Source organism: Colobus angolensis, unplaced genomic scaffold (assembly GCF_000951035.1).
Source record: "Colobus angolensis palliatus isolate OR3802 unplaced genomic scaffold, Cang.pa_1.0 Scaffold299, whole genome shotgun sequence".
NCBI lineage: Eukaryota > Metazoa > Chordata > Mammalia > Primates > Cercopithecidae > Colobus > Colobus angolensis.
The window spans coordinates 2,729,971-2,741,235 of record NW_012116254.1 but is presented as its reverse complement, the minus strand read 5'-3'; the positions used below and the strand labels follow the sequence as shown (position 1 = coordinate 2,741,235).

Here is an 11,265-nt window from a genome sequence, read left to right as displayed (position 1 = left end):
TTCATTCGGTCCAGGGGGTCTTGTGGGCAGGAGCCCAAGCCAGGACCAGTTATTTCCAATCCTCAAGGCTTCCAGGAGGAGGCAGCTAGCTTCGGGCTGATATATTGATCGTGGCCTGACGCTGTGGGGCTTTAAATGGGCCTGGGTCCCGGCGCTAGCTGCAGCCCCTCGCCGGGTGAGCGCCACGGGTCCCGCCCAGGTCCCGCGCGGGGAGCGCAGAGCGCAGACGGCGGCTATCGCAATCGGGAGTGGTTTAGGACCCGGGGGCGGCTTCCCTGCGCGAGTGTGGAACGCCGAAGTTGAGCCTGCGGGGCCGCGGGCAGTGGCAGTCAGGCCTCCCCACGCGGTGCCACCTGCGGCCCGGCTCTCCTCTGCGCCCCCACTCTCGCCGCGATGACGCGCTCACTGTTCAAGGGAAACTTTTGGGTAAGTTGTGGGGCCGACAGCGGATCGCGGGGCTCGGGACCCGGCCCGGGCGGGAGGCCAGCGCGCGTGCCCGCAAGTCCCGGGGGCTCGGACTCCCGGGCCCACCCTCTGCCGCCCGCGCCCCCAGTGCTCCTGAGGACGCAGAGAGCCGAGACACCTTAGAGTCAGGACATCAAGCCCTCCTTTCACAAGCGAAGCAGAGACCCTTAGGGAGGCGAGACCGGTCCAGGGAGAGTCTCTGCCGGCCCCTGGAGCTGAGCCATGAGAGGATTTGGGGATCTGGTGTGGGGGCTTGTGAGCTTTGCCGGGTTGACAGCAGCAGCTGCCCCCCGGTATCTTCTTTTTCAGGAAACGTACAGCGTAGAGGGCTTCCCTTTGCTGGAGCTTGCCCTGTCCGACAGCCCCGTTTCCTGAGTCCCCTCCCCAGGCCATTGCCCCAGCCCATCCGTTCCAGGTCCCACAGTGGGCTGATGGTGTGGGAGACCCTATGAGCTGGAGGGGGAACCCCAGCCCGGTAGGGCCAGCCCAGCCTGGAGGAAGCAGGTCTGCCTGTCCCCCTCCTCTGTCCAGTCCTCTTCCCTCTGTCCTCTCACTCCCCAGGTGCCCCTCAAGGTCCATGCCCCCTCATTCAGAGGAGCTGTCCTCATCCCTTTAAGACAAGAGCAGGAGGCCGCACACCTCAAAATTGCCCGCAGCTGCCAAGGGGCCCTGACTCCTTACCTAGGCTCCTGCTTGCCTCCCACCCAGGTAGCTTCACAGCTGCCTAGATGGTCCCTCTACCCTACGTGGGCTGCAGGGTAGAGAAACCTGCCTGGGGACCTCAGGGACACAGTTTAGACTCTACCTGTGAGTCCGTTCACTGGAGTTTGTGAGGTCCTCCTGGGGCACTGCTCACCCTAGGGTGCAGGGTGGTGGCAGCCTCACAGAGGAACCAAGGGCACCACAGCTGGCTCTCACAGGAGGCTTGCGAGTTTTTCAGGTAGAATGGAGGACGGTGGAGTCCCAGGGCAGGCACTGTGGGAAAAAGGCTCTGTATAATGCAATCTGGAGAATGAGATGTGGGCCCCAGAAATAAGGAAGTCAGCAGAGGAACTGGTTTGTGGAGACAGAAGGAGAAGGAGGCAGACGTGATACTGATAGTATGTAGTTCAGGCACAGTGGCTCATGCCTGTAATCCCAGCACTTTGGGAGGCCGAGGTGGGAGGATTGCTTGAGGCCAAGAGTTTGAGACCACCCTGGACAACATAACCAGACTCCGTCTCTACAAAAAAATCTTAAAAATTAGCTGTGCATGGTGGTGCGTGCCTGTAGATACAGCTACTTGGGAGGCTGAGGCAAGAGGATTGCTTGAGGCCAGGAGTTTGAGGTTGCAGTGAGCTATGATCACATCACTACACTCCAGCCTGGATGACAGAGTGAAACTTTGTCTCAAAAACAAACAAACAAACAAACAAATCCAACCTAACAACACAATCCTCAGTATTTAGCCATAGTTGTAGCACTGGCAAGACCAAGGCCAGTAGGGTGCTAAGCCCCTTCCCACCAGCCTCCACCTCTCAGCCCCATGCCAGGGATGCTGGATATGGGGAGGTCTTAGTGGAGAGGGTGACAGGGTGAAGACAGGGTTCCAGGCTGCAGAGTTTATAGTATTTTAATATCTTCACAGCCAGTACAAACATGTCAGTGAGGACTCTCTAACGTCTGGTGGGTGACATGCTGGGTTTGAGGGGCTGGTGGAGATGGCCCCGCACCTTGGGAAGGATGTCCAGTTTTGAGAGCTCACCTAACAGCATGAAGCCTCTGAGGTGGGCTGTCTGGGTTTGAATCCAGTTCTGCCCCTTACTAGCTAGGTGACCCTGGGCAGCCTGCTTCCACCTGCAAGCCTCAGTTTTCCCGTACATAAAAATGGGGATAATAACAGTGTCTACTCCATAGGACTGTTGGGAGGATTAAACTTGAGAGTTTAGTACCGTACTTTACACACAGAGAGCACCTATAGTTGCCAGCTATTATTATCAGCAGCAGAGGTGACAAGTGAAAGAAGTGAGTGATGGTTATTCAAGGAGAAAGAATGAAGAGATCGGAAGTCCACAAAGAAGCTCTCTTAGTGAATGCCTCTACTGATGAAGGAGGAGAAAGGGGACAGAGAAATAGAAAAAGGGATGAACGGATACAACCAGGAAAGAGCTATCACAGCCCCAAGAGAGGGACATTCCAAGGAAGGTGAGAGGACCGTGGTCAAACATGTTTGTACATGTTCCTGAAAAGGTATGAGTCAATACACACTTCATAAATGAATGTATTTAAATGCTTCACGAAAATGTTTATTTAAGGAAACCTTCGATGAATCTGCTTCGAAAGAGAATAATCAGTGTTTAAAACTGGGATTGGAGCTGGCGTGCACCTGTAGTCTCAGCTACTAAGGAGACAGGGTCTCTAAAAATCATTTTAAAATAAATGAATAAAACTAGGATTGGCCCCAAGTGAATTTGCCTGCTATTGGTGCACACCTGTGTGTTGTTTCTCTCCCACCCTTCCCTGTGTATACCTTCTTTGTGGCACTTTGGTTAAGCAGTGCTGTATAATTTCTCTTGGTTAACTTTGATTGTACCTTGTCAGAATAAGACAGTGACCATGATTTCCAAAGATCCAGGGAAACAGCTAGGCCACAATGAGAGAAATTCCAGTTTTGGGATGATCAGACACCAGTGTCCTTCAGATATGGGTGTGCACGGGTGACAGTAGGACCTGTTCCGGAAGGGGTAGATGAAAGCAGTGTTCTTTCACCCCTGGGGATTTCCAGCCTCCTCACTTGGGTGTGAGGTCCAAATCGTCCCTGAACCTCCTGTAGATACTTATTTTTCCTGGACCTTCCTGATTCCCAAGGTTCTTGGTGTAGACCAGCTTCCTAACTGCTGTTTCAGCAACCGTGTTCCTGTAGTGGGCAGGGCTTCTCTCTGCCTGGGATTGACTAGGGCAAGTCTTGGGGCTGTCTGAACTGGCTCATTGCCCTGCTGTCAGCAGACGGCTGTCTCTCTCATCCAAACCTTTGACCAGATTGGAATCTTGTCATTCTGGAGCCTTCGCAGAGTTTGCAGTGATGTTGCATCCGGCTTTGCTCAATGACTTTTCTCTATACAGTCATCTCTTGGTATCTGCAGGGGATTGGTTCTAGGACTCCCTTAGAGGTACCAAAATTCATGGACATTCAAGTCCTTTCTTTTCTTTTTTCTTTTTCAAAATAGAGATTGGGTCTTGCTACATTGGCCAGGCTGTTTTCACACTCCTGGCCTCAAGCTGTCCTCTTGCCTTGGCCTCCCAAAGTGCTGGAATAAGAGGTGTAAGCTGGCCGGGTGCGGTGGCTCACGCCTGTAATCCCAACACTTTGGGAGGCCGAGGCAGGCAGATCACGAGGTCAGGAGATCGAGACCATCCTGGCTAACACGGTGAAACCCTGTCTCTACTAAAAATACAAAAAAATTAGCCAGGCGTGGTGGCGGGCGCCTGTAGTCCCAGCTACTGAGAAGGCTGAGGCAGGAGAATGGTATGAACTTGGGAGGCAGAGCTTGCAGTGAGCCAAGATCATGTCACTGCACTCCAGCCTGGGTGACACAGCGAGACTCTATCTCAAAAAAAAAGAGGTGTAAGCCACTATGCCTGGCCAACACACATATAACCTACACACATCTTCCTGTATACTTTAAAATTCTCCAAATTGCTTATAATACCTAATACAATGTTAATGATATGTAAATAGTTGTTTACACTGTATTTTTTTGTTCGTATTTTTTAATTGTTATATTTTTATTTTTTAATTTTTGGATTATTTTTCATCTGTGGTTGATTGAATCCATGGATGCAGATAAGGAGAGCTGACTGTACAGTGCTCTAGATAAATACAGGAAGCTGCTTTAAAAAATAAAGAAAGAAAGAATATAGGTTAACACCACAGGCTCTCCATGCTGACCCCATAGTGTATTTTGTACAATGTTTAGGTTGTTGCTGTTATTTTTAAATACTCTCTTGGATTTTATGAAAAGAAAAACTTCACACTAGTTAAATTTAGCAGAGTTTATCTGAGCAAAGAAAGTATTCATGAGTCAGGCAGCACCCTGAACCAGTAAAGGTTCTGAGACCTCCACAAGACAAAAGTGGGCAGGCAATACTTACAGACAGAAAAAGTAGGTGATACAGAAATAGCCTGATTGGTTACAGCTGGGTGGTTGCCTTATTTGGACTTGACTGGGCAGTCTGCAGCCTGGGATTGGCTGAAAGCTCCCCTGTTATGATTGGCAGAGACCCAGCTACTTGTTACAAGAATATACTCTTAGTTAGGTTACGGTTTGTTTACACACTAAGTTAGGCTGTGGCTTGCTATTTATGGAGGCAGCTTTAGGCCAAATTTAATTTGACAATCTGGTCCCTAGAAACATACCAGGAGGGCTATTTATTATTGTCTTTCCTAGTGGCAAAAGGCAAGATAGAAAGATAGAGTAATGAACAATTACCCACTCTCCCATACATTCTTCATAGAGCAGCAGGAGGGAGCTAGCTTTAAAATAATTGTCAAAAACCTTTTTTTTTTTTTTTTTGAGATAGAGTCTCACTGTGTCGCCCAGGCTGGAGTGCAATGGCACAATCTCGGCTCACTGCAACCTCCGCCTCCCGGGTTCAAGCGACTCTCCTGCCTCAGCCTCCCAAGTAGCTGGGATTACAGGCATGTGCCACCACACCCGGCTAGTTTTTGTATTTTTAGTAGAGACGGGGTTTCACTATGTTGGCTAAGCTGGTCTCAAACTCCTGACCTCAAGTGATCCACCCACCTCAGCCTCCTAAAGTGCTAGAATTACAGGCATGAGCCACTGCGCCTGGCCGTCAAAAACCTTTTATCTTGTTTATCTTAAACATTTAATAAGAGAGGCATAGAACCTATTTTTTAAAGAAAATAAAAAAATTCTTATTGTAATACATTAGCATGTGACATGAATCCATTGGTCAGATTTTAAAAAAGAAATACATACAAGATGCATGAAACAGCCTGGCGCGGTGGCTCACGCCTGTAATCCCAGCACTTTGGGAAGCCGAGGTGAGCGGATCACCTGAGCTCAGGACTTTGAGACCAGCCTGGCCAACGTAGTGAAACCCTGTCTCTACTAAAAATACAAAATTAGCTGGGCATGGTGGTGGGTGCCTGTAATCCCAGCTGCTCTGGAGGCTGAGGCAGGAGAATCACTTGAACCTGGGAGGCAGAGGTTGCAGTAAGCTGAGATAGTGCCACTGCACCCCAACCTGGGAGACAGAGTGAGACTTCATTTCAAAAAATAAAAAAAAAAAAAAGCATGAAAAAAATACCTAAAACAAAATCTGGACATAGAGCCTTTTTGGATGAGAAAAGTTAACGTAAAGGTTTGTTTTTGTTTTTGTTTTAAAATCAAAGTAACTAAAGCACATACTTTAAAAATCCAAATATTGGCTGGGCATGGTGGTACCTGTAATCCCAGAACTTTGGGAGGCTGAGGTGGGCAGATTGCTTGAGCCCAGGAGTTCGAGACCAGCCTGGGTAACATGGCGAAACCCTGTCTCTACCAAAAATACAAAAATTAGCCAGGCATGGGTGGGACGCACCTGTGGTCCCAGCTACTCCGGAGCTGAGATGGGAGGATGGTTTGAGCCCAGGTGGTGGATGTTGCAGTGAGCTCAGATTGTGCCATTGCATTTCAGCCTGGGCGATAGAGTGAGACTGTCTCAAAAAAAAAAAAAAAAAGAAAGAAAGAAAGAAAAAAAATCCCAATATTTCTAAAAGCCTTGTGGTGAAAAACTATTTTTCACCTACCCCATTTGCCTCCAGCTTTTCTCAACATCTTTATGTAGAAACTCTTAGCTCTTTCTTCTAGTGGTTACCACCACTTCATAAAATGATATAAAATAATGTGATTATACTTCTCTTTCTTGATGGAGCAATTTTGAACATTATGCACTGATTTACTACTACAATGGAGGATTTAGCTCTTTTATATCACCACTTCCGCTTCCCTATATAATTATATTACTAGTTTTAGTTTTTTATTTAGAATTTAAAAGTTACAGAAATCTCAAGGGTATAAAGAATTCACATACAACCTTCACTTGGATTCCCCAGTGTTAAACCCCATTTGTTGTAAGTCTCTCAATAGATAAGTGAATGTGTGTATTTTCCCTGAATAATTAAAAATAAATAGCACTGTTTTGAACCAAATAATCACTGTTTACATTGTCACAGCATATAGATTGTTTTATTCAAAGCTAAGTACACCATAATCACATCTCTATTCTTGCTTTTCCTGAACTTTCTATTTGCCTTTTTTTTTTTCTTGGTGGCATTTACTACCTTTATTGTAGGCTATCTTGATTGTAGCCCTCTTCTTTATCTCTCTCATTTTTTTCATGCACCAGCATATCAAGTATTTATAAAAATCATTTCTACCTGCATCCTCCTATGGAGATCCCCTTCCTGGAGCCCTCCATCCCCTGTTCCAATCTGGACTGGTTATTTTCTGGGTCTGCTGCACAGCTGTCATCCTGAGCTTCCCTTTAGTGCTCTCTTAAGTTGGAGCCACTGTTTTCCAGATCTCATGTCCTCTAAAGCCTGCCTTCCTTCCCTTCCTTCCTTCTGTCTCTCTTCTTTCCTTCCTTCCTTTTTTTTTTTTTTTTTTTTTTTAGATAGACTCTTGCGCTGTTGCCCAGGCTGGAGTGCGATGGCACGATCTTGGCTCACTGCAACATCTGCCTCCTGGGTTCAAGTGGTTTTCCTGCCTCAGCCTCCCGAACAGCTGGGGTTACAGGCAGCCACCACCACGCCCAGCTAAATTTTGTATTTTTAGTAGAGACGAAGTTTCACCTTGTTGGCCAGGCTGGTCTTGGACTCCTGACCTCAAGTGATCTATCTGCCTCAGCCTCCCAAAGTGGTGCTAAGATTCTAGGCGTGAGCCACCATGTCCGGCCCCTAAAGTGATCTTAAAAACAAATCAGGTCATGTCATTCCTCTGCTTAAATTCCTCCAGTGACTTCCCATTGCATTCGGAGTCCAAAAGTCTGACCATGGCCTATAACCTGCCTGATGCAACCTCACCTGCTATCTCCCCATCACTTACTCTACCACAGCAGCTATAGGTCAATTACCAAATAATGAACTCTCATTCCAACTAACTAATTAACTTGTTGCTGCTGCCTGTTCTCGAGGCATCCTGTGCCCCCAGCATAAGGCACATTCATGATATTATCATTACCTCTCTCATCTGCTTCCCATCAGACTGTAAGTTCCATGAGGTGTGCTTGACTTGTTCAGCACTGTAATCCCAGCACCCAGCCAGGTATCTGGGCAAAGTCACAGACTCAACAGGTATCAGAAGGAATGAGTGAATAAATGAAGCAACAGTGAGAAAGACATGTGGCAGCAAATGGGGTAAAATCTCTGTCTTTACACTCTCTTTTGTGGGAAGTGTCATTCCACCACCCCCTCCTTTTTTTTTTTGAGATGGAATTTCGCTGTTGTTGCCCACGCTGGAGTGCAGTTGCGAGATCTTGGCTCACTGCAACCTCCACCTCCCAGGTTCAAGCGATTCTCCTGCCTCAGCATCCCAAGTAGCTGGGATTACAGGCATGCGCCACCATGCCCGGCTAATTTTTTGTGTTTTTAGTAGAGACGGGGGTTTTGCCAAGTTGGGCAGGCTGGTCTGGAACTCCTGACCGCAGGTGATGTGCCCGTCTTGGCCTCCCAAAGTGCTGGGATTACAGGTGTGAGCCACCGCGCCTGGCCTGTTCCACCCTTTCAAAGAACCTGTTCTGCTATGACTGGCTGGTGGTCTTGCATGAGGAGAATAATATCATCAAGGATGGGCTCTGGCTTCTTTAGAAGCCCTATACTCAAGAAGGGGTGCAGCACAAAGCCCGCACACGTGGGGCTCACCTTCTGGTGAGAGACTTTGTGACCAACAGAGAAAACACAGCAACTTGTTGAAGACAGGAACTTCTTCTCCATTCCCCACATAATCTCAGGCAGTTCAACTCAGCAAATGTCTGTGTGAAGTCTGAGTGCCAGCTTTGTGGTAGCTGCTGTGGGCTCACAGAGAGACAGACACACAACATCTCACCTCTAAGAGATTATTAGCTACTCAAGATGAATCTCAACATGAAATTTTAAAACAATAGTTTTTATTTAATTTAAATATTTATTTTTGAGACAGAGTCTTGCTCTGTCACTCAGGCTAGAGTGCAGTGGTGCGATCACAGCTCACTGCAGCCTTAAATTCCTGGGCTCAAGCAACCCTCCCAAGTAGCTGGGATCCCAGGCACATGCCACCACGCCTGGTTACTTTTTGTATTTTTTGTAGAAACGCTGTTTCACCATGTTGCCCAGGCTGGTCTCAAACTCCTGAGCTCAAGCAATCTGCCTGCCTTGGCCTCCCAAAGTGCTGGGATTACAGGCATAAGCTACTGTGCTTGGCCAATAGTTTTAAATATTAACATAAAATTAAGGTTATTAAAATATATATTATTAGTGATTTGTTACTTTCCCAACTTTTTTTCTCCATGCATAATTATAATCCTATAGTATCTGTACTATCTTGTATTCTACTGCTTTAATTAAAATATCGTAACTTTGGCTGGGCACCGTGGCTCACGCCTATAATCCCAGCACTTTGGGAGGCTGAGTCGGGTGGGTCACTTGAGGTCAGGAGTTTGAGACCAGCCTGGCCAACATGGTGAAATCTCGTCTCTACTAAAAAAAATACAAAAATTGGCCAAGCGCAGTGGCTCACGCCTGTAATCCCAGCATTTTGGGAGGCTGAGGCAGGCGGATCACAAGGTCCGGAGTGCAAGACCAGCCTGGCCAATATGGTGAAACCCTGTCTCTACTAAAAATACAAAAATTAGCTGGGCATGGTGGCGGGCGCCTGTAGTCCCAGCTACTCGAGAGGCTGAGGCAGGAGAATCACTTGAACCTGGGAGGCAGAGGTTGCAGTGAGCCGAGATCCCACCACTGTACTCTAGCCTGGGCGACAGAGTGAGACTCTGTCTCAAAACAAACAAATAGACAAACACAAAAATTAGCCGGGCATGTTGGTAGGCACCTGTACCCAGCTACTTGGGAGGCTGAGACCAGAGAATCGTTTGAACCAAGGAGGTGAAGGTTGCCGTGAGCCAAGATCGCATCATTGCACTCCAGCCTGAGCGACAGAACCAGACTATATCTCAAAAAAAAAAAAAAATTGTAACTTTCTTTTATATATTGCTATCTACTTTTCCTAACAATTATTTAGAAAAGTTTTGTAAGTGATACAACTATTCTGTCACTGTTTGGCGTTTATGTAATTTCCAGAGTTTTCTTTTCTTTTTTTTTTTTGAGACAGAGTTTCGCTCTTGTTTCCCAGGCTGAAGTGCAATAGCACGATCTCGGCTCACTGCAACCTCCGCCTCCTGGATTCAAGCGATTCTCTTGCCTCAGCTTCGCAAGTACCTGGGATTACAGGCATGTACCACCATGCCTGGCTAATTTTGGATTTTTAGAAGACATGGGGTTTCTCCATGTTGGTTAGGCTGGTCTTGAACTCCCAACCTCAGGTGATCTGCCCGCCTCGGCCTCCCAAAGTGCTGGGATTACAGGCGTGAGCCATTGCACCTGGTCCAGTGTTTTCTATAATGAAGAATGTGGTGCATGTCATTCATGTAAGGTATTTAAAATTTGGATTCTTTAAGTATTTATTTCTGGAAACTCAAGACAGAACTCATAATTGCCCAGTCATTTTACTATATTTCTCTAATAAGATCACTCTTTCCCTTTCTGTAGTGATAATTTCATGCCTTTTCCACTCAAACCTCCACATCCCTCCCACATTCTCACTGTGTTTTGGTAATCTTGCCTCTACTCCATTAAGAAACCAGACAGCAGGGCTGGGTGGGGTGGCTCACACCTGTAATCCCAGCACTTTGGGAGGCCAAGGCGGGCGAATCGCCTGAGGTCAGGAGTTGGAGACCAGCCTGGCCAACATGGTGAAACCCTGTCTTTACTAAAAAAAAAAAATACAAAAATTAGCCGGGTGTTGTGGTGGGTGCCTGCAGTCCCAGCTACGCAGGAGGCTGAGGCAGGAGAATCGCTTGAACTTGGGAGGGGGCGGTTGCAGTGAGCTGAGGTCGCTCCACTGCACTCTAGCCTGGTCAACAGCATGAGACTCTGTCTCAAAAAAGAAAAAAAAAGAAAAAAAAAAAGAAAACAGAAACCAGAGCAGCCGGTGAAAGCTCACTTGCCTTCTATATAGATAGGATTCAGTTCGGCTGCAAGTAATAGAAAACCCCAAAACCACAGTGGCCTAGACAAGGAAGAGGTTTATTACTGTCTCGTCTACAAGCCCCTAATTGGTCATTCCAGGGCTGGCATGGCTGTGCTTGGAGTGAGGACCCACACTCCTGTCTGCTTACTCCAGTGGTACCTGGTTCAATGCCTGGCACATGACAGATTCTCAGTAATACCTGCTGAATGACTGAAAAAACCATTAACTAACAGGAGGACATTGAAAAACTTTTGATGTGTAGAACCAGGATGATTTCCTAAAGAGTGGGCATATTCTCAGTGTTCCCAATAATATCTGAGGATTCTAGTTTCACTCTGTCAATCATAGCTGTTGTCTTTTTTCCTGCTCATTTAATAAGCAAAACTTGGTGCCTTATTCAACTTTCATTTGCATTTTTGTCACCAGGGAGAGTGCACATTTGGTTATTATCTTGTAACTCCTCTTTTATAAATGGTTTTGTTTTCTTCCTCATGCTTTGCTTGTAAATTTATATGCGTACTTTAAAATATAT

The 11,265-nt window shown here is 46.9% G+C and overlaps 1 protein-coding gene across 1 annotated transcript in view; it reads left to right on the top strand.

Moving 5' to 3' along the window:
* The first annotated feature begins 295 nt into the window (after nt 1-295).
* The window catches only part of PSTPIP2 (proline-serine-threonine phosphatase interacting protein 2), a 101,769-nt gene continuing 90,799 nt past the window's right edge, over nt 296-11,265 (top strand). The window contains exon 1 of the mRNA XM_011949335.1: nt 296-426. Coding sequence (XP_011804725.1) covers nt 394-426 — 33 coding nt within the window. The 5' untranslated portion in view covers nt 296-393. The remainder of the gene's footprint in view (nt 427-11,265) is intronic.